The sequence below is a fragment of the Phodopus roborovskii genome, unplaced genomic scaffold (assembly GCF_943737965.1).
Source record: "Phodopus roborovskii unplaced genomic scaffold, PHOROB, whole genome shotgun sequence".
NCBI classification, from domain to species: Eukaryota; Metazoa; Chordata; class Mammalia; order Rodentia; family Cricetidae; genus Phodopus; species Phodopus roborovskii.
In genome coordinates this window covers 54,932,174-54,958,785 of record NW_026126511.1, presented here as the reverse complement: position 1 = coordinate 54,958,785, position 26,612 = coordinate 54,932,174, and the positions used below count along the sequence as shown (strand labels likewise).

The 26,612-nt window shown below is 41.6% G+C and overlaps 2 protein-coding genes across 3 annotated transcripts; one reads left to right on the top strand and one right to left on the bottom strand.

The window, feature by feature from the left end:
- The first annotated feature begins 1,315 nt into the window (after positions 1-1,315).
- Sap18 (Sin3A associated protein 18) lies at positions 1,316-8,646 on the top strand. The gene is made up of 4 exons (XM_051195607.1): positions 1,316-1,484; positions 1,627-1,736; positions 6,027-6,149; positions 6,464-8,646. The coding sequence occupies exons 1-4, from the start codon at positions 1,356-1,358 to the stop codon at positions 6,615-6,617; spliced, it is 516 nt and encodes a 171-aa protein (XP_051051564.1). The 5' UTR covers positions 1,316-1,355; the 3' UTR covers positions 6,618-8,646.
- Positions 8,647-11,545: 2,899 nt separating this feature from the next.
- Positions 11,546-26,601, bottom strand: Ska3 (spindle and kinetochore associated complex subunit 3). Of its 2 annotated transcripts, XM_051195604.1 has the most exons (8): positions 26,367-26,601; positions 24,153-24,214; positions 23,372-23,537; positions 21,444-21,855; positions 17,325-17,431; positions 15,804-15,889; positions 13,616-13,813; positions 11,546-11,705 (listed from the first exon to the last, which is right to left on the bottom strand). In XM_051195604.1, the coding sequence occupies exons 1-8, from the start codon at positions 26,467-26,469 to the stop codon at positions 11,580-11,582; spliced, it is 1,260 nt and encodes a 419-aa protein (XP_051051561.1). In that variant the 5' UTR covers positions 26,470-26,601; the 3' UTR covers positions 11,546-11,579. The 2 variants fall into 2 exon arrangements, with proteins under 2 accessions (XP_051051561.1, XP_051051562.1); XM_051195605.1 differs by lacking the exon at positions 24,153-24,214 and having other exon boundaries at positions 26,367-26,505.
- Positions 26,602-26,612: the final 11 nt, after the last annotated feature.

Below are 26,612 nucleotides of genomic sequence, written 5' to 3'. Positions count from 1 at the left end.
CTCTTTCCAGATTTGATAGAAAGATGAGACATCCTGAGAAGGATTTTAGGTGATCATGTCCTTTTATAAAACTGGCCACTCATAGCAGAGGAAGCTGGAATATGGTGGGGATCTAGTAGCAGCCCCAGAACCAAGAAAAACCCCTTCTATTAGAGATGTCTAAGAGGGGAAGAGTTTCTGATTATAGCACATAGTGAAATGGGAAATTAGGTTGAGATTTAGCAAGTGAATCCTATTGTCCCACCCTGCCTTGGCTCTGTTAACCAGTAAGGGCTCAGTGGTTTGGGGATGGAGGTCCTAGAGAAAGGACATAAGTCCTACTGACCCCTCTCCCAGAGCAGCCTCTGTCTGTAGTTAAGGACACTCTACATCCTTTTAAAGGCTTTTTTTTTTTTTTTTTTTTTTTTTTTTTAATTTCATGTGTATGGGTGTTTAGACTGCTTGTATGTCTGTACCACATGCATGTAGTACTGGGAAACCCAGAAGGGGGTATCAGACCCTCTGAAACTGGAGTAGCCATGCGGGTGCAGGGAACCCATCTGGTCCTCTGTAAGAACAGCAAGAGAATAGCACTAAAGTGGAGACAGGAATGACAGGACTGGGCCAAGAGAGGAATGTAAGACAGGAGGAGACAGGAGCTCAATGCAGTCTGAGTAGTCAGTCCGAGGAGGTAAGAACTCTAGTGGCTGGCTGCTCTGCTTCTCTGATCCTTCAACTTTCACATCCAGAGAGCTGACTCCAAGTTTTTAAGAATAATAGAATTCGTGCAACAAAACGACAGCCCTGGCTGTCCAGGGGCTCACTGTACAAGCCAGGCCGATCTTGAACTCCCACCCGAGTGCTGGGGTTAAAGGCGTGCGCCACCACCGCCCGGTCTGATTCACTTGAATTTTGTGTGACATAAGAGTCCAATTCTCCCTTCCCCAGAACAGACGGTTTCACCACCTCCTACAGAAAAGTCGTCATTTCTCTGCTGATCTTGCAGTACCGGTCTACGTTAGGAGTCCCTTCCCCTTTTACCATCAGTATCTATCACTACCTTGCTCATATTTTTTACATATCACCTGAACGTTCTTAAGACTTTCCTATTCGCTGCATATTTTCATCATTACGTATGAAAACGTCACGTTAAGCTTACTTGGGCTGGGAACACTGACATAAAACAAACTTTTCTAGCACCCGCTGGTAGTCCCCTGCGCATGCGTGTGCTCCATTCCCTCCACCCCCAGGAAGGGCAACACGCAGGCGCGCCCTGGCTGCACTCAAAGGAAATGCGCTTGCGCCGACCGAGGCCCCGCCCTGTCACTCGCCCGCTATAAAACCTCGTGCCTTTCCTCGCGAGAGACTACTCGCTCATGCTCGCTGCAGGGGTCGGAGGTCAGGGCGAGCGTCTCCCGGGCCGAAGGAGGAAGATGGCGGTGGAATCGCGCGTTACCCAGGAGGAGATTAAGAAGGAGCCCGAGAAGCCGATCGACCGCGAGAAGGTGCGGGCCGCGGGCCGCTGCAGGGCAGAGCCGGTCGGCGGGCGGGCGGGCGGGGGGACTGGCGCGGCCTGCGGACCGGTGGGCGGGAAGGCCAAGTGGCGCGGCCGAGCCGAGCGTTGAGTGAGTCCCCGCTTCTCCCCAGACCTGCCCGCTCCTGCTGCGGGTCTTCACCACCAACAACGGCCGCCACCACCGCATGGACGAGTTCTCCCGCGGGAACGTGCCCTCGAGCGAGCTGCAGATCTACACCTGGTGAGCCGCGCGCCACTGGGGGCCTTGCGGGCTCACCCGCCTCGGGACGCTTCAGGGAGCGGGGTGAAACGTCAGGTGGGAGTGGACGGGCCAGCCTTGCGCTCACCGAATGGCTACCGGGCAGTTTAAAATGCGAGAGTGAGACGGTACATGATCGGGAGTTGGCTATTGCGTGGTGCTCTCGGGCAATATGAAGCCTCAAGTATCGCAGCACCAGAAATTAAAAAGCGCCGGCAAGCCCGAGTCCTTTCTGCTCTGGCCCATGGTGTAAAGGCTTTTGGTGGTGGTTTGGTCAAGACGGCTGTCCAAATGTTTCTCTCTGCGTTAACTGCCCTACAGGACCAGACAAGCTTGTCCTTCATATTGTGTCGGGTTAACAACGTAATGGTTTTGGAAAGCAGTGAAAGCTAACTTTATCTTTGTAGTGGTAAAATATAACACGAACCTTTCCACTTTAACTTTTCAAAGTTGTGTAGGGTCTCCTAAAATCATCCCCACACGCTTCACAACTAGAAATTGCACCTGTTAAGCAATTATTATTATTACAGGTGGATGTGTTCGAGGCCAGCCTTGTCTACATGATGAAGTCCAGGACAGCCAGGGCCACACAGAAGCCCTGTCTCAAACAAACACACCCCCCTCCAAACAACAAAACTATTTAGTAATGGCTTAAATTAAGCCACCTTTCCCCCCACCCCCTTTCTTTTGGTTTTTAGATACAGGGTTTCTCTGTATTTGGAACCTGTCCTGGAACTAGCTCTGTGGATGAAGCTGGCCTCGAACTCACAGAGATCAGACTGCCTTTGCCTCCGGAGTCCTGGGATTAAAGGCATGCACCACTAATGCCTGTCAATAAGCCATTTTTGAAATACTAAAATTCTGCGTCTCCCAACAAATAAGATTTCCAGTTTGCCAATACTTACTTTATATCCTGAGAATATAATGTACTTCTCTATACAGTCATGAGCTTTTCAAATTTGTAGAGATTGTTCCAGGACCATGTAGATATCAAAATCTTGGAATATTCATGTTTTTTATTTTGAAAAGGGGATGTAGTGTTTACTTAGAACCTGTGCCCGTCCTTCAGGCTATCCCTCTTAGGACTTTCGGGTGTAAAAGCTTATTTAATTTTTAATTTTTTAAGATTGCCTCAAAACGAAAGAAAATCCGTTATTTCACCTCTGGGTTTATGTCAGCCTTGAAGTTCACTGGAGGCAAAATTTAAAATTTCAGAGTTAATTGCAGAATAGAATATGAATTCTGACAAAGTAAAATTCAGCTGCAAAATTATATAAGGTAATAGTGTCTTTATATCTGACATTTTTCAACTCATTTGACTACACAGTGAACTACAGTTCTGAGGAAATAAGATTTTACTTGAAATATACATGGTCTTAGTTTCAGTGTGATATTTTTCAATTTTTAATTTATTTTTTATGTGTATGTGTATTTTGCCTGCATGTATGTGTGTGCACCATATGAATTCCTGGTGCCCACTGAGGTCAGAAGTGGGTGTTGGATCCCTGGGACTGGAGCTGCAGATGGTTGTAAGCTGCCATGTCAGTGCTGGGAATTTAAATAAAGTCTTTGTAAGGGCATCAAGTGCTCTTAACTGCAGAGCCACTGTGCTACTGCTTAAACATTTGTTTTTTAGTTTTAGGCCTGGTGATGGTGTACACCTTTAATTCTAGCACTTGGGGGGCAGAGGCTGGTGAATCCTGTGAGTTTGAGGACAGCCTGGGCTATTACATAGAGAAACCCTGACCTGGGGTGGGGGGAGAAATGAGAAAAAACAAAACATTTTTTAGGTTCTAAAGAGAGAGCTGTGTGGATAATAGTGCTCACAGGGGGCCAGAGTTCAGTTCCCAGCACCAATGTTAGGGAGCTCACAAACAGCAGCCTGTAACTCCAGGTATAGTGTCATCCAAAGCACCCATCTGGCCCACATAGACACTAGGCACACACACTGTGCACACAGTGGAGGACTCATACACATAAAAAATAAATCTTTTTCAAAATCCTTCTTTAATTCTGTAGTGCATACATGTGCAAAGGCCCACAGTGATGTTAATAGCACTGATTATCTTTTGATTAGTAAGAATTGGGCTATAATTCATTGCATCCTAGAAAAGTAATATGTATTCATTCTTACAATGTATAACATGGCCTTTGATCTGGAACATTTCCATGGCAAAAGATAGGGGAGACCTTCTAGCCTGTTTCTAGAAATACCTTTCCCTGTTCTGGGCTTGTTTACATCCTTCTTTGTTCTGTTTATGTGTGTGTTTGTTACCACTGCTCTGTCAGTTCCCAGTGGAGAGGATTCCTGTGGTGAGAGAGGAACAGCTTGGGCAAGCCTTTGCTGACCTAACTTGTATCTTTGTGAGCAAAGTATGATAATACAAGTAATGTCTTTCTTGGTGACTATGAGACCTACAAGTCACTTATTAGTTTGACAGGCTGGGACTTATCAGGTGTCAGGCATTGGCATGCTGTGCTGTACTGTGTGAGCAGTGAGGCCCTCTCCTAGAGGTGACAACAGGTGGTACTCCACAGCCCTTTATAGATTGGAACTGAGGGTGTAGCTCAGTAGTATGTTGCTTGGTAACAAGATGAAGAGGAGATGACTTGGAAAGGCTTAACTAGGGTGGTAGTTTTTGTTTGTTGGTTTTTTTTTTTTTTTTTAATTGGGCTAGCATGTTCTGGAAGACTGAGTTCTGTTGCAGGAATATTGAGAAATATTTGGGATAGAAAATGGAGGACAATGTGGTTGGTCATCCTTGGTATTTTCACTCCATACATTTGAGTATGGTGGTGTGGAGACTTGTAAAGTTCACAATGGAAATGCAGTGGGCTCTTTGGTTTTTTTCCTTGATACTATTCCATCAGTGTTCTGATTCTCAAGTGCCTAGTGCTCTGCCAGCACTTTGCACAAAATGATGTTTTAAGTTTAGACCTTGTGTTTCACTTTTCTTATTGTTATGGGCAAGAACAATATAAATGTGAGATTGTTAAACACTGTTAAGATGTTTACATTTCCAGTTCTTTTGTTGTAGATTGTGTTATATTAGAAGTTTTAAAATTATGTTGATTTTTATATTCTAACTGCAGTCTTCCCTTCCCCTTCTCCTCCTGTTCCCAACCCATACCACTCCTCCGCTCCCCACCCAGATAAGTATTTTTAAGTTAATAATGGTTTATGTTGTAAAAGGAGCCAAAATTTCATGTCCTTGGCTTTAGGGTTCCATCATTAAAAAAAAAAACAGCCTTTTTAGCTCTCTTCCTGTTATTTTTCTGTCTTTGTGTCTCTTTTTTCCTCTCCCCACCTTCCCTTCTCCCAATAAACTTTCCACATAAGTTTGTAAAAAATCATTTTTTTATTATTTTGTGTTGTGTATGGTACAAGTTCTATATCACTGGTAGAGGTCTGAGGGCATCTTTTGGAGTATTTTCTCCACATTTATTTGAGAATTCTGGGGATTGAACTTGGGACAACAGGCTTGTGCAGCAAGTACCTTTATCTACTAAGCAATTTTCATTACACTTTTCTGTGTTTATGTGATATATGGGAGTGTCACAGTATATGTGTGGAGGACCGAGGACAGGTTGCTTCTCTTGTTCCATCATGTGGGTCCCATGGATTGAATTTTAGGTCATCAGGCTTGGCAACAAGCACCGTTACCCAGTAAACCATCTTGCTGCCTGCATCATTAAGATTCTATGAGAACAAGAAATTGCATATCCTTATGAAGATGCTATCCCAGCACATTGATTCTAAGATGCATTACAGTTTTAGAGGCTGTAATGTATGAGATTATGCATCTTAGAAATTAAACAGTTAATTTGTGTAGTTGAATAACTTGACTGGTTACTTGTGGGTAAGTACATCACCGAGACAGATGACATTATGTAGCCTCAGAAGTGGTTATGTGGGAATCTCCTTAAAATTGTAGATAGACTAACTTATTGATATTTTTAGCATTGAGGTCAGCACAGTAAATATTCAGAGAAAATAATTTTTAAATTATTATTTCTAGTTGTTTGCCCACATTCCATGAAATGCTTGAGGAAGTCAAAGGACAACTGGAGTTGGTTCTCTCCTACTGACTTTTATTTGGGTTGACATGGGTTGCCAGGATTATGCAGCAAATTGCCTTTTCGCTGCCAGCCCATCTTGCCAGTAATTCATAGTGAGGCTCTGGAATACAACTCAAGGATGTACAACTTGCTATTCTTTAAATCCCTGTTATACTAATGTTTACTATCATACTATCTTTTCAAAAACCTTAGGATGGATGCAACCTTGAAAGAACTGACTAGTTTAGTAAAGGAAGTCTATCCAGAAGCCAGAAAGAAGGGCACACACTTCAATTTTGCAATTGTTTTTATGGATCTTAAACGACCGGGATATCGGTAAGTGACTTCTTAACTTTAATTTCTGTAATCTCTGGAATTTGCAGGACCCCTTTCTGACAAGATGGAGCTATCAGTCTGTTTCAGGCTTCAGTGTTGGAATTATAGGCATATGCCTCCATGCCTGGCTTTGGGATAATCTCTTTAGTGGCAGTGGTGGTGTCTATAGGCTTAAATTCAGATCTGGCTTAGCTTGAATGTACTGTTTAAATTCTGGAAATTTGTTGTGTAGCAGTCATTTCATGTTCTCTGTAGTCTGTACTGTTCCGTCTATGCAGTCCTACTCTATTAACGGATGATTTCCTTCCCTGCAGAGTTAAGGAAATTGGCAGCACCATGTCCGGCAGGAAAGGCACTGATGACTCCATGACCCTGCAGTCACAGAAGTTCCAAATAGGGGATTATCTGGACATAGCCATTACTCCTCCAAATCGAGCACCTCCTTCAGGACGGATGAGACCGTACTAAATCCTATTGACTTTCTTGAAGTTATTTTTCAGCCTGTTTGTAAAATAAACTTACTTAATCTTTTCCTCCCTTGAACCTTGCCATTAAGCCTTTAAATTTTAAGCAAATTGTAACACATTTATTTAGGAATTAGAGTTGGATGTACTTTGGTATATTAAAGTCTGTATGTTTTAAGCCCTTCTGTAAAATACAAAAAGTGCTCTTAGCATTCTGCGTAAAACTATTGTGAAATACATGTGTGCAATTAGCCCAGGTGTGAAAGTTAATGGAAGCCTGGGAACAGAGTTTCACCTCATATGGGTTTTACTAGCCAAGGGCATTTTAAGCCCTCAAGAGGCAGACAAGAATGCCATGGGGTTGTATAAAATGGTTCAGTCAAGTTTGTGGCATCATAGTATAGGCCTGTGTAAATAAGTTGAAGAAACCATCTTTTGTTGATAGATGATACAAGATAAAATAGGTGACTAGAGCTGGAAAGATGGCTCAGGTTAAGAATACTTGCTGTTCTTGCAGAAGACCTAAGTCCTATTCCCGGCACCTGCATGATGGCTCACAACTCTAAACTCCAGTCCTAGGGGATCTTATCTGACTCCCTCTTGACTTCAGCACCAAGCATGCATGTAGTGGAGAGAGGAAATGAGCCAGAGCTAGGCTACAGTGTAGTTTACCCTGAAGAGCCGAGAAAGCTTTAAAGTAGGGTCTGCAGGGCAGGGGAGATGGCAGTGCAGTAAGTCATTGACTAGGTAACATTTCAGTATCAGATTGTAACTGCATGCTGAAGTGTGAAGGGCAAGTGAGGAGGAAGAGAGCTGAACAGTTAAGTCTCTGACATGGAGGAGAACTGGACTTGACCTGACGCTTCCTAGCTTGTGTGGGACAGCTTAGCTGTGCCAGGTCTGTACAGAACATACTGCCAAGCACCCAGCTCATAACTTCCACGGCTGAGGTGCAACAACTTAATCTAGTTCAAGGCAGGTGTTTGGAACAACTGACCACGCCTTAGTGAATTCATACACAATTACAAACTCCAATTTAAAACACATGGCTGTAGTTTCCATCTTGAAGGTGGTTGAGAGCAGTAGAATGACTACCTGTCTGGTTTGTTGTCTTAGACACTTATCAATGGCTGAATTCCTGGGGTTGGCAATGAAATAAACTAAAAGTATTCTATTAGGATTAATCTTGACCAGGCAACCATTCTCTGAAGACAAAAATCACAAGAATCTTGTTTCCTACAAATAAGGGAATTCCTAGACGCAGTAAGCTAAAACTGAAGATCAAAATAAAATTACAACTTTTGTTTGGAGAAAGGGGAGTAGGAGTAAGGACAACTTGGGTGTTGCTTCCCTGCTTCCCACCATTGAGTTCCCAGGATCAAACTCAGGTTGTCACACTTGGTAGTAGGCACCTTTACCCTGAGCCATCTCACTAGCCCAAAGAGCATCTTGACATAACTGTTATTTTATGTGTATGAGTGTTTGCCTGCATATATATATATATATATATATATATATATATCATGTGTACACATGGCCCTTTCAGAGGTCAGAGGGTAGTATTAGGCCCCCAGAACTGGCATTACTGACAACTGGTTGTGAGGTTACAGATGGATGCTGGGAACCAAATAGAGTCAGTCCTCTGCAAAAGCAACAAGTGTTCTCTGTAGCCCTTGTTTTTGAGACAGGTTCTCACTGTGTAGACTAAGCTGGCCTAGAATTCAGAGATCTTACATGCCTCTGCTTTCTATCTTAGAATCAAAGGCATACAGGGTCAGAACAAAGCATTTTTAATAGTAAACACTTAAGTCACTTTAGTAAACAATTTGCCTGGGAAATTCTGCCTGGGTTCTGCCGCACAGCCTGGCTGTCCTGGAATTGGCTCTGTAAACCAAGCTGGCTTTGAACTCATGGATCTGCCTGCTTCTGCCTCTACCAACTGGTTCTGACGTAGTAACCCTATTCAGCTGCTTTTGACCACTTCCAAGGAAACTTCATGTACAGTAACTTAACTAAATAAAAGCTTTTTTTTTTTTTTTTTTTTTTGAGATGCTGTCTCTACTGTAGTCCTGGAACTGTACGTAGGCCTTGAATCCTGACCATCCTGCTAACAGGTCTGGTTGTAACCAACTAAAATAATTTGAATACAAATGAGGTGAACTTTCAGAAAGTAATTAAAAACTGGCAGGAAGAGGTGACATTTCTACTCCAGATAAAGGACTTAACAGAAGGGCCACAGTGCACAATCTTTTCTGGTGCTAGGCATCAAATACAGGTCCTTCTCATTAGGTAAGCACTGCCTCAGGCTTCTTAGCCAACTCTATTACTACTGGCAATAACTGAAGGAAAGGAGGCAGAAATGTCAGATTATATAACCAAGGTGAGAACTGAGTTAGAGAACATCCCAGATTTCAGAGACCATTACAGCTTTGCAAAACTGTAAAATAGGACACAAGGAAAACAATGAATGCCTCAATTACCTCATCTGAAATGCCTCATATATAAGATTTATATAAGCTAATAGCATTTAGAATCAAAACTGACAAAAATCTCAGTAACTGACATTACCAATAATTAAGTATACATGAGACTAGGGCAAAGGCCACAGAAACCAAGGGTCCAGTGGGCAGCCCACCTGGGAGAAGAACATTTTATACTCAGATAAATAGTATAAGCTCTATTTAGTGGCAGACAATATAGCACTCAAGAGCCAGAATGGTATCTGGAACCAATCCTTCAATACTCATTGTTTGCAATAACAAACTCTTAAGAAGCATAAAGCACAGGGGTTTGTGATCATATTTATGGGAAGTTGGCACAGCTGGCCGGCTCAAGACAGCTCACAGTGGAGACATCTCTATCTTGCTAGGACCTGTGAACTGTGTCCAGGTAGATTGACCCTGCATGACTCCAGGTATGCACATTTCACCCAGTACTGTCAGATTCCAATGCTGCTTGGATGAGCAGTGTTTTTTTTTTTTTTTTTTTTTTTTTTTTTTTGAGACAGGGTTATCTGTGTAACAGCCCTAGCTATCCTGGAACCAGCTTTGTAACTGGTCTCAAATTCAGAGATCCACCTGTTGCCCAAGTGCTGGGATTAAAGGCGTGTGCCACCACTGCCCAGCAAGCCTAAGTTCTCAAGTGTGGAGGACGCAAACAATGTCAGTTGTCAACTGCTTGAGGACAGAAGAGAATGAAGCAGAGTTGGCAGAAAAAAAACATTCTAGGCAGAGCAGCCAGACCCAAGGCAGGAAGTTGATGACTGGTGTGGCTAAGGCACACACTGTGGGAGAGCAGTCACAGGAAAGGTCTTGGACTTTCTTTAAACAGCAAGAAAATACCCTGGAAATCCACTGCATGTACAGCTTGTGCTAGAAGCATCATTCTAAGTGATAAGCTAGGGACAGGGAAGTGCTGAGGGAAACAAATTTTGTACAATCTGAAGGGCCAAGGTCAAAACAAGCCATGCTTAACCCCAAGTCTACCACTAACGCTGAAAAACATCTATCCCGTCTTTCCCTTCTAGCCCACCCATTTACTAACTGTCCTTAGCACAACTCCAAAGAGCTGCCTCAACTGCTCTCTATGCCCTCCTGCTCTTTCTTCAGTCTACCCCAAACCATGTCTAAAATTATTATTAATTATGGCAAACCTAACAAAATTCAGCTTCAATATTCTCAGCAGCACTGAAAGAAATGATTGTTCTGCCTAAAATACTTCTTCCTAAGTCACTAGGCCTCTTCCCCAACCTTTGCTAAAACACTCTCCTCTTCCTACTCTTTAAAAACTTCATTAGACTTACCTATTATATTTTACGTGGTTGCTTGCATGTAGCATGTGCAACCCATCTGTGTATGGTTGGTGCCCAAGGAAGTCAGAATAGAGCATTGGATCCCCTCGAATGGAGTTACAAATGGTTGTAAATTATCACGGGGGTACCTGGAATCAAGACCGGGTCTCTGCAAGAGCAACAAGCATTCTTAACCTTAGAGCCATCTCCCCGGCCACTCTTCACTCCTCCAGCAGTCTCATTCAGTTATGTGGACTTGTGGCCATAGATGCCATATGGTGACAAAGGGCTGGAAGAAATTCTGGAGTCAGCAGCACATGAAAGAATTTTACTTCAAAAATCCATCTATTTTATATTATATAACAAAAAATATACAAACACAATTACCCTGGAATTCTTCCACATAATTTTCAATGCATAATCAGAATAATCTCTATGCCACACAAAATTTCCTAAAGCAGCTGGGAAGTGGTAATGTACTCCTTTAATCCCAGCACTCGGGAGGCAGAGATGGAAGCTGGAGAGGCCAACACAGTGCAGTGGAACGGAAACATTCCCGTTAGAATGAAATCAATGAAAAACATGTTTGAGAAAAGACTGACAGCATTGAGCTCTCCCTCCACCTCCTTTGGTTTCTTGGTGTTAACCAGCTAAAATGTCTAAAGAAAATTTTGAGAAGAGCTTCAGTCCAGCCTGCTTCCCCGTTTCGTTTCTGTCCAGCTTCTGTATTGGATGTATCCACATTAGAATTCCTACAAACAGAAACAAAAATCAAAGGACATCAAGACAGAAGGCAACATGGTAGCTAAGTATTTTAAATTTACACACACACACACACACACACAAGACATAATTAAAAGAAACTGGTGGCACACGCTGAGGCAGGTAGGCAGATGTGTGATTTGAGGCCAGCCAAGCCTATAGAGTAAGACCCTGTTTGAAGAATTAATAATAAAAATTTTTTGAAAAGGAAAGTTGGGAATGGATTTATTACCACACAAGCAGATTTGCTAATCTGGGAATGTGAGATCAAGGGCCAATTCTTAGGCTCAGGTGGAGCAGGCTATTAACTTGCCCTGGCAATGCAAATGAAACGGGAAATCGCCATTTCCATTCTCACCCTGCTTTTCAAATACCTCCGATAAAGCAGGCGTGTTCTGTGGTGCCGTCTTACAGTCACCAGTTTTCTTTGTTGGCAGCACCTCGGATGCTGTGTCCCTCGTACTTGAGGAAGCCTTTCCTGGGTGGCATTGCTTTAACTGCCAATGGAGTAGCTAGGTTTGAGTTGTGCTTTGTTAACATCTGAAACAAAAATAAAGACAAATCTGGATGGAGTTGTAAACATTCAAGAAAAGCCATGAGGCCAGGTGGTGTCAGTGCATGCCTTTAATCCCAGCACTTGGGAGGCAAGAGGCAGAAGGATCTCTGAGTTTGAGGCCAGCCTGGTCTACCGAGCAAGTTTCAGGACAGGCTCCAAAGCTACAGAGAAACCCTGTTTGGAAACTGCCCACACCTCCATACCCCCAAAGCCACAAACAATTAGACAAACGTTACTTAAAATACTTAAAAAATAAAAAATCAGCAGTCCATAGACATTGAACAGCAAAGAAAATAAAAATAACATGGAATTTTGATGTCTACAATATAAATACACATTTACTAACTAAAAAGTTAATGGAAACATCCTGAGAGGCATGTTAAGTCTTGATGTGCACTATATCTACACAAGACAAGGACAAATGCACAGGCCTACCTCTCCCTGACTATCTAGACAGAGTTAATGAGGTGGGTGAGACATTGTCTTCAGTGACATAGCCACTCCTAAACAAACCCTCACTCTTGCTCCTAAAACAACCTTAATGAAACTCATTTGAGGACACACTCACCCCCTAGTTAGGAAGGGAAAGGACCTGTGAGAGCCAGGCAAGAGAAGGTAATGGGTGTTTGTGTGTCTGTGAGTATCAACAATTATGTACATGTATGAAAATGTTATCATGTAAGCTGGGCTGTGGTGGCACATGCCTTTAATCCCAGTACTCAGAGGCAGATGGATCTCTGCCTGGCCTCTAGAGTGAGTTCCAGGACAAGCTAGGGATACACAGGAAAACCATGTTTCAAAAAAACCAAAAAGAAAAACAACAACAACAACAAAAACTCATGAAATCCATTGCTTTATATAATTAACATATGCTACTAAAACATTAAAAGAAAAAACTAGAAGTACTGAATGTAAGGTGCCCTTGGGACTGGACATTTAGTAAAAGTAATATGCTTCTGTACCAAACAAGTCCCAGTGTTGCTCCCCAGCACAGTACGAAAAGCAAACAGAAAACCCACAATAGGAAACATGAGTCCCTACATACACTCTCACCAAGACAGTTCTAGTTTATCTCCCAAGAAAGCAAGCAACTGGGACTAGAGACAGCCCAGCAGTTATGAGCATGCACTGCTCTTACAGAGGATTAGAGTTCGGTTCCCAGCTTGGACTCTGGGCAGCTCGCAATTGTCCATTAACTCTAGATCTGGAGCCCTCTTCTGACTACTCAGTCATCTGTATTCATAGGTAGGTATAGATATATCCCCCCCACATGTTTAAATATACACATAATTATTCACACAATTAAAAATAAAATGAAAAAAAAAAAAAAAAAAAAAAAAAAAAAAAGAAAAATTTAACAGATCCTTGGTTGATCTTTCAGGGTTGAATCAATTCTACTGGCAGTTAGGTATTTTCTCCATTTATTGTTCTCATGGCTGCCCGTGAGGCAAAACATCTCTAACCAGTCACTTAGGAATCCTTTGCACCTAAGTACTGATTGCTCAACCCTGGGTCGGTCAGAGTCTGCCCTGTCAGTAGTATCTACTAGCTGGTGATGCCATTCTACAGTCAGCTATTTTATTCTCATGTGAAACAGTTAGAGAAATGCAAATACACATTATTAATGATACCCTGCTATGGTAACTATATGGAAAATGACATTTTCACTTTCAAAGGAACAATAATTAGTCAATGTGGCAAGCACAGATAAAAACTAACAGAAATAACACATTGTAGAACACAAATTTAAAGAGAAAATACCTCATGAGAATGTCACTAAAACCAAGTCACAGACTGGTTTGATGGTAAACATGACAGGTTATATGCAATTTCAATTCTCTAACACAAATATATAATTGTAAAAATGTTAGGAAAAAATAGCCTGGAAAATAACCTGGAGAATGTCTTCTGGAATTGCAGTGACTTCTGGAGGACTGGGTGTTCTGATAGTCTCACAAGAAGTAATTGTAGGAGAAGGGGGGTCCGCAAAACTCTCATAGCATTTGTCTGAATTTAAAATTGATGGAGCATAATCTTTAACTTCCAAATCGCTTGAACTACTTGGTTTTGACAATGGATAATTTTTATATACCTACAGAATAAAAATAAATAATTGAATTATGGTAAGTAAATAATAATGTTTAAACAAACTTTTATTCAGTTAGCTCTAATGGAGTCTACTAAAGCAGGTCCTAAATGGTCCCCCTTGTCTGACTGAGTTCCACCTAAATCAAGAAAATCATACATAGAAGATGAAGTACCATCTTCATTACTAATACAGGCTTTCAGGGAGAACTCAACAGAACAGTGGCTGAACCTCATATCTAGACAGATTCCCCAACCCCATCTCGGGCAGCAGAAACCAAGCTAGGTGAAAGCTGAAGTGGAGAGCTGGGTATCTGAGACCTAAGGAGGAGGATCAGAGCTTTAACTTCAGCAAACTTCACCAAAGCTGTATGGTCCCTGCAGAAGGGTTTCTCAAACCAGGTGCTATGGAACAACCTTTGTACACTGTAAACATGTATTGTTCTCATTGGTTGAAAAAGAGCTGAGTGGCCTATAGCTGGGCAGAAAGAGACTGCATGGGAGAGCCAGACTAGGAAGAAGGATGCTGGAAGGGCAGAGTCTGAGGAGTCTCAAGCGGGAAGTGGGGTGCAGATGAATCAGGAAATGAACATGCCGTACTGAAAGACAGTACTGTCAGGGGCACAGGGTAGACAAGAAATATGGGTGAAGTTGTAAGGGCTAGTTAAAAATAAGCATAAGCTATTGGCTGAGCATTTACAAGTAAGGAGTCTCTGTGTGGTTATTTGGGAGTGGCTGCCGGGACATAGAAAAACTGCAAAATTTAGGTGCTAAGGGTAGAGCATAGAACAAAAGGAAGAAAGGTTAGTCTGGGCTAGACATGAAAGCCCCGCTCAGAGGAACAGAATGTTTATATATGCTGTCTGCATACATGAAGGCTGGCTCCCACATCTAAGAGAAGCTCTGCATACATTTAACTCATGCTAGTCTCAAGTTAATGAAGACCATGTGACTAGGAATATCACAGCAATGGGTGCCTTCTTCAGCGATACAAACACAAGTGGGCATGGTGGTGCAGGCAAGAGGATGAGGTCAGTTAATTCTCACCTATAAGCAAGGTCAAGGTCACTCTGAGCTACACGAAGCCCTTTCTCTTTAACAAAACAAAAAAACACACAAGATATAAATGAACTGAAAATGGCCAAGTTACCTGCAGGCAGCCAACCTGCTTAGAAACTGTTTACAGCTACACTGTACAGGATTACTAGCCACAGCTCAGGTGTACCAAGCTACATTTTAGGTGCTTACAAATTACAATCACTGTCTGATTAGTGGCTGCCATGCTGAACACTAAAATGACAGCACACTCCCACCATCAACAGTCTCGCTGGATGCCTCAGCACAGTACCAGCTCTCTCACTTGACTAGTGAGGAAGGTTTTTGATTATGTTAAATAAGTTAACAAGGAAAAATTACTAATCTGTTACCTAGGGAGAACCACTTTGATCTCATTCTTTTTGCTTTCATTTTTAGTTTTTTGAGACAGGGTTTCTCTGTGCAGCTTAGCTGTCCTGGAACTCACTCTGTAGATCAGGCTGGCCTCAAACTCAAGAGATATCTGCCTGCCTCTGCCCCCTGAGTGCTGGGATTAAAGGCGTGCGCAGCCACAACTCCACCTGGCCCATTTTTTTTTTTTTTTTAATCTTCAAGAACATCAAATTTCTTGAAAATATTCTTTTGGTTTGGTCTCATCTGGTTTTTAGACCATGACAGATACTTGGTATCAGTTTTTAGATAAGCTCATTCATTCTGCTGCTTTCTCACTAGCCATTTATATTTCTGTACTTCTTTCCATACTTTTATCTCTGTCTCAATTTGCCTCCAACAAATTTTTTGATATGGTATCAGGTCCTGATCTATGGTGCTTAACTACCTCCCAGAATACACTACATGTGCATTCCAAAGAGATGCACTGGTCTAATTTGTGAGACACACTGAGTCCAGAAGTAATGTCTGAGTCGTAAGGGGGAAGACTTTAAACTTCAGTGGAACTTTACCAAAGCTGTACTGTCCACTGGAGAAGGAATTTTCAAACCAGGAGTGCAGAATTTAGGTGGCAATGGTGAATTTGTGTATTCAGCATCTAGAAGACATAAAATTGGCATGAAAATTAAGTTGAAATAAATATTCCAACTTTTTAAGTTAGAGGGGGTTGTGAGTGCCCGATGTGGAGCTAGCAATCAAACCCAGGTCCTCTAGAAGAGCAGTACATGCTCCTAACCACTGAACCATCTCTGGGGCCCCAATATTCCATTTTTTAAGTTAAAAGCACTGACAATTTAGTCTGTATATTTTGTTAGTAATATGGTGTGTGGTTTGGCTGAACAAGAAAAACCAAAACTGTCAAATTCATATATAACATTAACGAAAGTTGCAGAAGAGCAGTACAAAGTAATGAATTCTGCTGTAATAGGTAACATATAATATTGACAAACTACTGGGAATCTAACTCAGTTGTTAGAATGCTTGCTAAGGCCCTGGGTTCAGTCCCTACTACCAAAATTAAAAAAAAAAAATCAATAGCTACAAAGATAACTATAAATTAATTCATGTACAAGGCCGGGCAGTGGTAGCACATGCTTTTAATCCCAGCACTAGGGGGTAAGGGGAGGACAGAAGTAGGTGGATCTCAGTGAATTCAAGGCCAGACTGGTCTAAAAAGTGAGTTCCAGGACAGTCAGGACTGGTATACAGAGAAACTCCGTCTCCAAAAACCAAAAATCAAACAAATAAACCATATAAAGTAGCCATTGAAATAACTCACCAGTTAAGGTCACTTGTCACATAAACCTTATGACTAGTGTTCAATGCCTACATGACACAGTGAGTCCTCAGCTTCCATTATGCATTTTATGGTAAGCATATACCCATATTCACATACAAACATCTCACACACACATGTAACAAATAAAAATTTAAAAACAAAAAAACCTAACATAAAACAAACAGTGCTGCTGGGCGTTGGTGGCACATGTGTTTAATCCCAGCACTCGGGAGGCAGAGGCACGCAGATCTCTGTGAATTCGAGACCAGCCTAGTCTACAGACTAGTTCCAGGACAGGCTCCAAAGCAATACAGAGAGAACCTGTCTTGAAAAACCAGAAACTAAACAAAACAAAAACAAACAGTTCTTGCCATTCATGCACCCAGGTACAATTCCTACCCACATGGCAGCTCACAACTGCCTATAACTCCAGCTCCAGGGAATCCAACACCCTCACACGGACAAATGTACACAAAAAAAAAGCTGGGCAGTGATGGCGCAAACCTTTAATCCTAGCATTCCAGAAGCAGAGACAAGGGGAGCTCTGTAAATTTGAGGCCAGTGTGGTCTACAGAGTGAGTTCCAAGACTGGATCCATAGCTACTGGGGAAACCCCGTCTCAAAAACAAAAACACAAAACAAAACCTAAACAAACAAAAGCAGTAAACTATAAAGTTAGTAATCTAAAATTAGAATCATTTTATACAAGTTAACCAGAAAAGAGTACAAAGGAAAAGCTAATTTTTAAACTCACCAGTTTTTTCTAGCTGCTGGACTATGAAACCAGGAATGTCAAAAGAATTCTCATTGGTCACAGGTTCTGTCCCTATGGTTTCTTCATTGGCACTATTCAGAGGGGAACTGTAAAATTGAAAGAGTTAACATTCAATCTTTGCAGAAAAATGACATCTATCTTTCAGTCTGGGGTTCATTTTTGGTTTATGAAATAAAGACCAATGGAAGAAACCATTAAAATAATCTAAAAATATATCTGACAGACATTACCTTTTACTTTAAATATTTAATGTAGCATTCATACTTATTTAAAATATACAAATATATAAAGCAAGGTGTGGAGGCACATCATGCAATCCTAGCACTTGAGCGGTAATAGGTGATTCCTTGCTTGATCATCCTGAAGCAGATTAACAACCTCTAACTTAAAAAGAAATCTGTAATTTTCCTAGTATGCAAATGCAGCAAGTCAGCAAGACTTCATTAATAACATAGTGTGTCAGGATTTATTTTTTATTAGTCTGATAGAAAGCAAAATTATTGAAGCCCAGTAACAAATGGGGGGCGGCGGCACTGGAGAGATGGTTCAGTGGTTAAGAGCACTGGCTCTTAAAACACCCAAACACACACACACACACACACAAAACAAGCAAACAAAAAAAGCCCTGCCATTAAAAAGACTGAATATATCATATTACTAAGATTGACTTGTCCTAGTGGGAGCACACCTTTGATCCCAGCACTGGGAGGCAGATGCAGGTGAGTTCCTGAGTTCCAGAACAGCCAGGGCTACCCAGAAAAACCATGTCTCTCAAGGTGGGGTTGGAGTGGGGAGTTGACTTGTCCAATTACACAAATACACAGGAGAGAACACTGTGCAGTATCACTTCTTAGGAGATCAATAGCTTATACTTCACTGATGAAATTAGTGATTCAAGAGATTTATTTAAAATATGAAATAGCTGAACTCCTTACAAAAGTGGGCAAGAGAGATTGTTGTGTGACATTTTGTATTCTGACAAATAAAGCTTTCCTGGGGATCAGAGGGTGAAGCTAGTCACTAGTTAACCATCAAAGCTGGGCAGTGGTGGCTCATGCCTTTAATCCCATCTTTCAGGAGTTGGAGACAGAAAGTGGTGCAGTGGGGTGGAGACGGGATATCTTCGATTTTTGAACTGAGGAATGATGCAACTGGCAGCTGCTCTGGGTTTTCTGATCTTCTGGGTCTTTACCCCAATATTTGACTTCTGGCTTTTACTGGCTAAGATTATTTGGATTAATGCTTCAAGAGATGCCTCAGTGTTTCCTGACCTTCCAGAAGACTCCAGTTCAGTTCCTGCCATAGGCATCAGGGGCAGCTCATCTTATCTGCCACAAAGGCTAAGATTACAAAAAAGAAAGAAAAGCAACACCAGGCATGGTGGTATATACCTTTAATCTCAGCACTCAGAAGGCAGAGGTGGGACTGTGCATTTCAGGCCTTCCAGGATTACACAGAGAGACCCTGACTCAACAAAATCAACAACAAAAACTCAACCAACGCAAAATCCCAAGTTTTGTTGACATGGATATCAGCAAAGGGAAACACATTCTTTTCCTACAGGTAGGAGTTTAAACAGGTGTAGCCACTATGAAAATCAGTATGTAGGTTCCACATAAAGCTAGAAATAGACCCTCCAAATGGTTCAGCTATACCATTCTTGAGTATGCGTCTCAAGGAGTCTATACTCTACAATAGAGATGCCTGCTCAACTACGTTCACTGTTGCTTTATTCATGACAACCAGGAAATGGAAGTATCTTACATCAACTGACAACAGATAATGAAAATGTGGTACATTTACACAATGGAATATTATTCAACTGATAAGAAAAATGAAATCATGACATTTGCAGGTAAATAAATGGATAGAGCTATAAACAATCATTCTGAATGAGGTACCCAGACTCTGAAAGACAAATACCACATCTTCTCTTGCATGTGGAATAGATACAGTACCAGTGTGTGTGTGGTGTGTAGAGGTGGGGGTGTGTATAATGGAGTAAGAAGGATTAAGTGGGGTGAGGAATGAGGGCAGGATAGAGGGACAATTAACACTAAAAATCTCTGGAAAAAGTCATGGAGACCTACTTCTGTAAAAGCCTCCTAAAACATACACATATATGAAGAGTTTAAATGAAGCTATCCTATAAACAGGAGCAATGGTGCCATCTCTAAAACACCCCAGACTATTAGATTAAAAAGCCCAGTACCTGGAATGAGTTACCTTTTGGAGTTATTTGCCAGTGAGGTCCCATAGACTTCCACATATGCCTACATATTCCACATATTCAGAAATAACAACGTTCTTTCTTTGGTTTTCCAAGACAAGGTTTTGGGATTAAAGGCATGTGCAACCACCACTAAGCAAACCAGTTTCTAATTCCAGCCTGATCCACAAGACAGAACCTATACCTAACACTGTAGTTGGGGCCAAGTAACCATGTGTAGGGCCCTGCATGGACCCCCGAGGCACCTTGAGCAAGCCTGAAGCTGTTGACTGGAACATCTTGCACCAGAGTAGTTCCTGGTACTCTTCTTGATTTGCTAACACACATCTGCTGGGGGGAACTAAGCCCCAAAACTTGCACGATTGACCCTTGTTTTCCACTGTGTTGTAAGTCAGTATATAAGCCCACTCCATCAATAAACAGCATTCCAGCTGCATGAATGATCTGCTGTCTTGTCTTTTATTTCAATCTCTAGGCCTTCACCCAATTAGTGGAACAGACTGTAGCTCGGGCGCTACACCCATAGCTAGACAGATCTTAGAGGGAGAAACTACTACTATTAATTCTGACACTGATCACAGATTAGTGTACCCACCCAACCCTTTCTTCTGTAAGAAAAGCTCTATGTAGTCCTGACTATCCTGGAGCTTGTTATGCAGACCAGGCTGGCCTTAAACTGGGTTTATAGGCATGCACCACTACAGACCCAGCCTGATTATTACATCTCTTTGAATCTTTATCAAAGACGCTTCATTTTTGTTGTTTGCTTTTGTTTTGTTCTTTGAGACAGGGTCTATCTACATAGCCCCAATCTGTCCTAGAGCTTAATTACATAGACTAGGATGGCCTTGAACTCTTGACAAACCAAACTACCTCTGCCTCTCGAGTGCTGGGATTAAAGCTGTGAGCCACCACATCTGGCCTGGAGAAGCTTCCTTTTGCAGATGGCCATTAACACAGAGATCCACAACAGTAACCATAGGGAGGGTAAAAGACTATACTGAGAGCTCAACCCTAAATGGGACATTATCCCAAGATTCAGGGATCATCTTGGAAGAGGTGGAAAGAAGTTAAGAGCTAGAGGCAGCAGATGACTACATTCAAATAGTTTTCCTGACACACCAGGCAGTTGCACATATGGATTCACAATAGTCATAGAATACACAAAGTTAAATGACACAAAATTCCAACTTGGAGGAGAGGGAGGTCATAAAGTCCCTCCCTTAGCAGAGGAGCTACAGGCAACTGTTATCTGCTGGGAGAAGGAAAATCTGTTTTCTTTAAGGGTGTGGCCCTGGGAGGTACACGATGCTCTAGCAGTATATGGGCAGCACAAATCAGACTCCATGGGTTATTAAAAAAAAAAAAAAAAAAAAAAAAAAAAGAACATGAGTTAGGGGAGGGTAGGTGCTAAAGGAATTAGGAGGAATATAAGAAAAACACTGTATAAAGTTTTTTAAAGAAGTAACAAACATATTTATTCTCAAGGGGCTGAAGAGATGGCTCAGCAATTAACATCACATATGGCTCAGTTCCCAGCACCCACATCAGACAGCTCACAACTGTGTGTACCTCCAATCCCAAAGGGGATCCAATACCTCTGGTCTCTGAGGGCACCTGCACTCACCAGTACATACCCACACATGTAATTAAAACTCACAAAAATATCTGGGCAGTGGTGGTATAAACCAGCACTCCAGAGGAGAGGCAGGTGGATCTGTGAGTTCAAGGACAGCCTAATCTACAAGAGTGAGTTCCAGGACAGCCAGGGCTGTTAAACAGAGAAACCCGGTCTCCTGAAAAAGAAAACAAAACAAAAAACAAGAAAAGCACAAAAATAAATCTTTTAAAAATTTCAAATTGCTTACCTTTTAATGTTCTTCCTATTTTTAAGTGCCATTGTATAATCTTCATTTAAACACATAGTGTATTCAGATATTCCAAAGTGTTCTAATTTAGGAGTTACACACTCGAAATCATCCATTTTTAGAGCACACCTGGGAGTCTTTAGCACTGTGACTGAAGAGTCTTTGGTGGGAGGGGTTTCAGATATGCACCCTTCTTTAAGGCTGTCAGCTGCCCGCGGAGGGTTTGGGACTCGGGAGACCATGTACCGCTCAAGTCCAAAATCTGAAAGCTGTGGGCTGCGTAGCAGGGGCTTTTCAGAAACAGAACTGCTCGGAACACATGGGTCAGACAGATCACCCTCCATACCAGGCTTCTGAAGGTCCTCACACACAGCCAACTCTGAGGTTGAATCACTGATTTTGTGCTCACATCCTGGGAGAAAAAGTCAAAGAAGTAAATTCTGGTGAGGCATCAAGACAGAAAAATCTCTTGTTTATTAAAACAACCCAGAATAGCCCACCCCAAATATTCCATGTCAGTGAAATTTTGATTCTTTGAAGCTTTCATTTCAAATGTCTCTTCTCCAAGTTTGATATATACATACATCTTACCTACTTGTATTCCATCTAGACACTTTAGAGAAATGAAACTACTCTGAAAAACCAATACCCACAAATAAAATCCAATTTCTTATTCTTCAATGATTTATTTATCAGTTTTAGTGTTTTCTGAAAGTATTATTAGTATGGAATTGGTATATAGTCAATTTTGTTCTAGATTTAACACAAACTGTAACAGTATGATTTTAGACTTTTAATTTTGTAAAAATTTTCAATTACATTTTGTTTATTTTGTGTGTGTGCTACAGGGTACATGTAGCGATGACTATTGTTAGGTTAGGTGACAAGTCCCTTTCCTCAGAGCCATCTTGCCAGCCATAAACTTAACTTTTAGGTGCCCAAGTACAAAAGAAAAGGAGAATTTGAATCTATGATTATTTTAGGAGGAAAGCAGATTATATTACACATTTTCTAACTTCCAAATTAAATTGAATTCTACTACAGCATGCTGACTAACATACTTACCACACATATATACTTGTTGGATTTCATGAATGCTTTCCTTACAGAGATCATCTCCATAAAAGATCAAGACATTGAAGCATATTAAAGCCAGCCACTCAGAGACATGGGCAGAATGGCAGCAGCAACATTAACATTGGGCAACAAACATACCAGCTGGACTCCATCAAGTGATATTTGTGCTTTGGCCTCCAAAGGGCTGCAATAGCTCAGCTCTTAACTGGTCTTTACGAAGCCTCATGAAGTTGATGATTAAACATCCCCACCTTACACCGAGGAACAAGGCTCTGAGTAATAACTTTTCAACTGGTGACACTTGCCACGACCCTCCTCCACCCCTGCTCCTAGGGCTACAGGCCTGTGCAACTCTGCTGAGCCATCATGACTAACCAATCCTTTTTTGTAAATGTACAACCCAAAAAGTTCTTTATCAATTTACATCGTTCAAGCACCTTGTTCTGCAGCAGAGGAATCTGAATGTAAGAGAAACGAGAGTAGCCAATGGTTCACCAGCTACTTAACTAGACACACGCATTCATTTTAAATGGCTCAAAGACACTTTCATACAGCACTATAGAAAGGAGAGCAAGAGCAGTTTTATTTCTTGCTGCAAGTCTTACTTCTATGTAGCCCAGGTTAGCCTTAAGCTTGCTATTTGTCCAAGAGGTCCCTCAAATTCAAGACCCACAAGGACTACTTATTTCACAGTGTACTACTGAATGGCACAGAGTGCTGAATGCTCACCAAGCAACCTGACAGGCAGAGCTAAACAACAACCTGACAGACACAACTAAAGGCCTCAGTGGAATCTTGATCATTCTGCCTTTCCCCACACTGAGATGTTAAGAAATGAAAGTCAATCAAACCTGAGTCTTCCTTGTCACGTGATTGATAGCCATACTTCTGGAAAAACTCTCTTAGTTTCATGATGTCTGTTGAATTTTTTTTCATTAATACTTTTGTTGCCTTTATGAATCTTGTGCTTTCTTGACTTACCAATCTTGCTTCATCAAGAAGAGTGTTAACATCACCCTTTTAGGAGGAAAGTAAATATAGTACACATTATCTAATTCACTTTGTAATGATTATCTTTGTGTTTAAGGTTTAGACTTACTATGCTTGAGAGACCAAAAAACAAACAAACAAGCATACGAAACCTCTAATACGAGAGTCTCTAGACTGTACATGCTGTACCCTAGCTGCTCACTTCCTTCTTTCCCCAGACACTGAAGACCACTCTTAATCAACTGATCTTGTAAAATTTGCTTTTCCTCAAGACAGGGTCACAAGACTAACTGCCATTTCTGCTTTTGTAACCAAGCTTGCTTACTGTGCCCAAAAAGATAACTAGGACAACTGTAAGACAAATATGTCAAAATAAACCCCGGTCCACATGCAGAGAAAATACTTGTAATCTTTGGTTTTTGCCTGGATAAGCCCTGGGTTGATATGGCTAAATGCTGCATCTTGGGAGAGCTCTCAGGAAATCCTGGTGCAAATCAGTCAGGTGCCAGCAAATAAAAAAGCCTCTTATTAAAGCCTTAGTTATTGTCTGATTGGTAGATCTCTGAGCGACCCAGACCCATGACAACTTAAGCTACAAAAAATTAACCACCCACCATGGAAAAATTATTAAAAAAATAGTACCTTTAGAGTCTGAACTTCTGAGTGAAGGTCATATAAAATTCTCATTGGATAATCCTCCAAGTCTTCAAGGGAAAAAAAAAAGTTCAATAAGCATGAGGAAAACAAAAATTTAGTATAGTTCCTTAGACATAAAAATCCTGCTGGTGTGGTGCCTTTAATCCCAGCATTTAGAAGGCAGAAGCAGACAGATCTCTGAGTTCAAGGACAGCCTGATCTGAGTTCCAGGACAGACAGGGCTACAGAGAAACCCTGTCTTGAAAAACAACAACAACAACAAAATGAATAGATAAATAAATAACTTTCAATGAACTACAGTACACAAAGTATACAACTCTCCAGGCATATCTGCCCATGTCTTTGATTCAGAACTGATAGGCAAAAGCAGCTGGAATTGTATGAATTCAAGGCCAGACCAGGCTCTGATCAACACAGCAAGGGCTATAAAGTGAGCCCTTACTTCACCAAATAAAAAGTACACTTAATAGACAAATGTCCTACAAACACAGAAACACAACATATGGTAACTGATATAATGGAATAAGACCAACTGTGTTCTTACAATGTGGGTGAACATCGGGAATGATGCTAAAGGATTACATACTAGAGGGTCCCTTTTACAGGAAAGGTCCACTCATACAGAAAGTAGACATATAGTTGCCTAAAGCCAGACAGAGTGATGGGCAGTGATAAGATTATAGGGAACAACAGTTTAATGAATCAGTTTGGGTTTGGGGTTAACTGGAGTAAAGAACAGCTATAAAGGCAGAAGCAAGGCTTATCTAACAAAGTTTCAGGAAGTTATCTTTTGGAAGTTATTAAAATCTAAATCTTCTGTACTAATAGCTGCACAACTGCCTATACTAAGAACCAATGAAACGTAGTTGCAAGAGTTTTACTGTATGCAAATTATTTCAAAGGCCATAAGTCTATTTAGTGATTTATCACTATAGCCATTGTCTTAGGGTTTCTATTGCTGCAATGGAATATCAAGACCAAACATGGAGAGAAAAGGGTTTATTTGGCTTACTCTTCCACATCGTAATCCAGCAAGTCAGGACAGGAACTCAAACAAGGTAGGAGCCTGGATGCAGAAGGTGATGCAGAAGCCATTGAGGAGTGCTGCTTAGAGGCTGGCTCAGCCTGCTTTTATGGAACCCTGACCAACAGCCCAGAGATAACCCAAGCCACAATGGGCTGGGCCCTCAATCACTAAGAAAATGCCCTACAGGCTTGCCTACAACCCAGTCTTATGGAAGCATTTTCTCAATTGGGGTTTCCTCCTCTCAGATGACTCTAGCCTGTGTCAAGCTGACATAAAATTAGACTGAACAGTTATAGAAAGTACAACTGCTGGCAATTATCTTCTGTGTGTTTTTTAACATAATAATTAAAGAATTTTTGCAATTTTTATTGTAAAAACAAATGAAGCTTTGCAGAGGTAATTTGGTAAGAATATAGACATTTTCACTTTGTGAAAAGCAATTTTCATAGTCAAAAATACTAATGCACTTTAGTTTGTTATTCTGCATTAGCTCAAAAACAAATAAAGCATATTTTTAACCCCCTAAAATAAGAATGGTAGAAACTGCTAAAACAGTGATGTGCATTGTGAGTTAAAGAGAAAATATGTATATTCTTTTTACTTTTCTGTATTTGAAATTTCCTACAGAGCATTAATTTTATAGTCACAAAAACACTTCCAAGTGAAGAGTTAGTCATATGCTTCTGTGTCTACAGGGTGCAATATTATTTAAGGTACATTAAAAATTATGACATTTATGATCTCACTATGGTAGCCTGGTCAGTCTAGAACTCCCTATGGAAAACAGGCCGCCCTTAAACTAACAAAAACCGCCCGCTTTTGCTGGAATTCAACGCGAGCGCCACTCCTGGCCCCGCAACTATTTATTTCTTTAATCTCTAATACGAGTAAGAATGGTGGTGAATTTTATTCATTTAAAAAACAAAACAGCGGAGGTGAGTCTTTCATTGGGAATACAATATTACAGGAGAAAACGCACGTTTGCTTCAATCCCCACACACACAGAGGAACAGCGGTTAGTGCATTTTCGAACACACCAGGGCGGGTGTTGTTGACAAGCACCCGACACACACGGACGCCTGGCGGCGACACCGGGGAAGCAAAGCTCGACTTCGCCCACAGTCGCGGACGCCGCCGCCCGCCCGCCCGCACGCGCGCGCCCACTCACTCACCGCTGTCCTCGCCGTCCAGCGCTCGCAGCAGCCGGGCCGTCTCGTCGTCCAGCACGGCGGCCAGACCCCGCAGCTTACAGTAGAAACTCTGGATCGGGTTCATGCTGAGGCAAGCGGAGCCAACAGCACGCCCTCACGCTCACGCTCGAACGCGCCACTCATTTAAATCCTGAAGCCGGTAGGAGTTCCTCGCTCTGCGCAGGCGCAGAAGATTTTTCTCGCGAGAGCGGAAGTCTCGCACCAGGG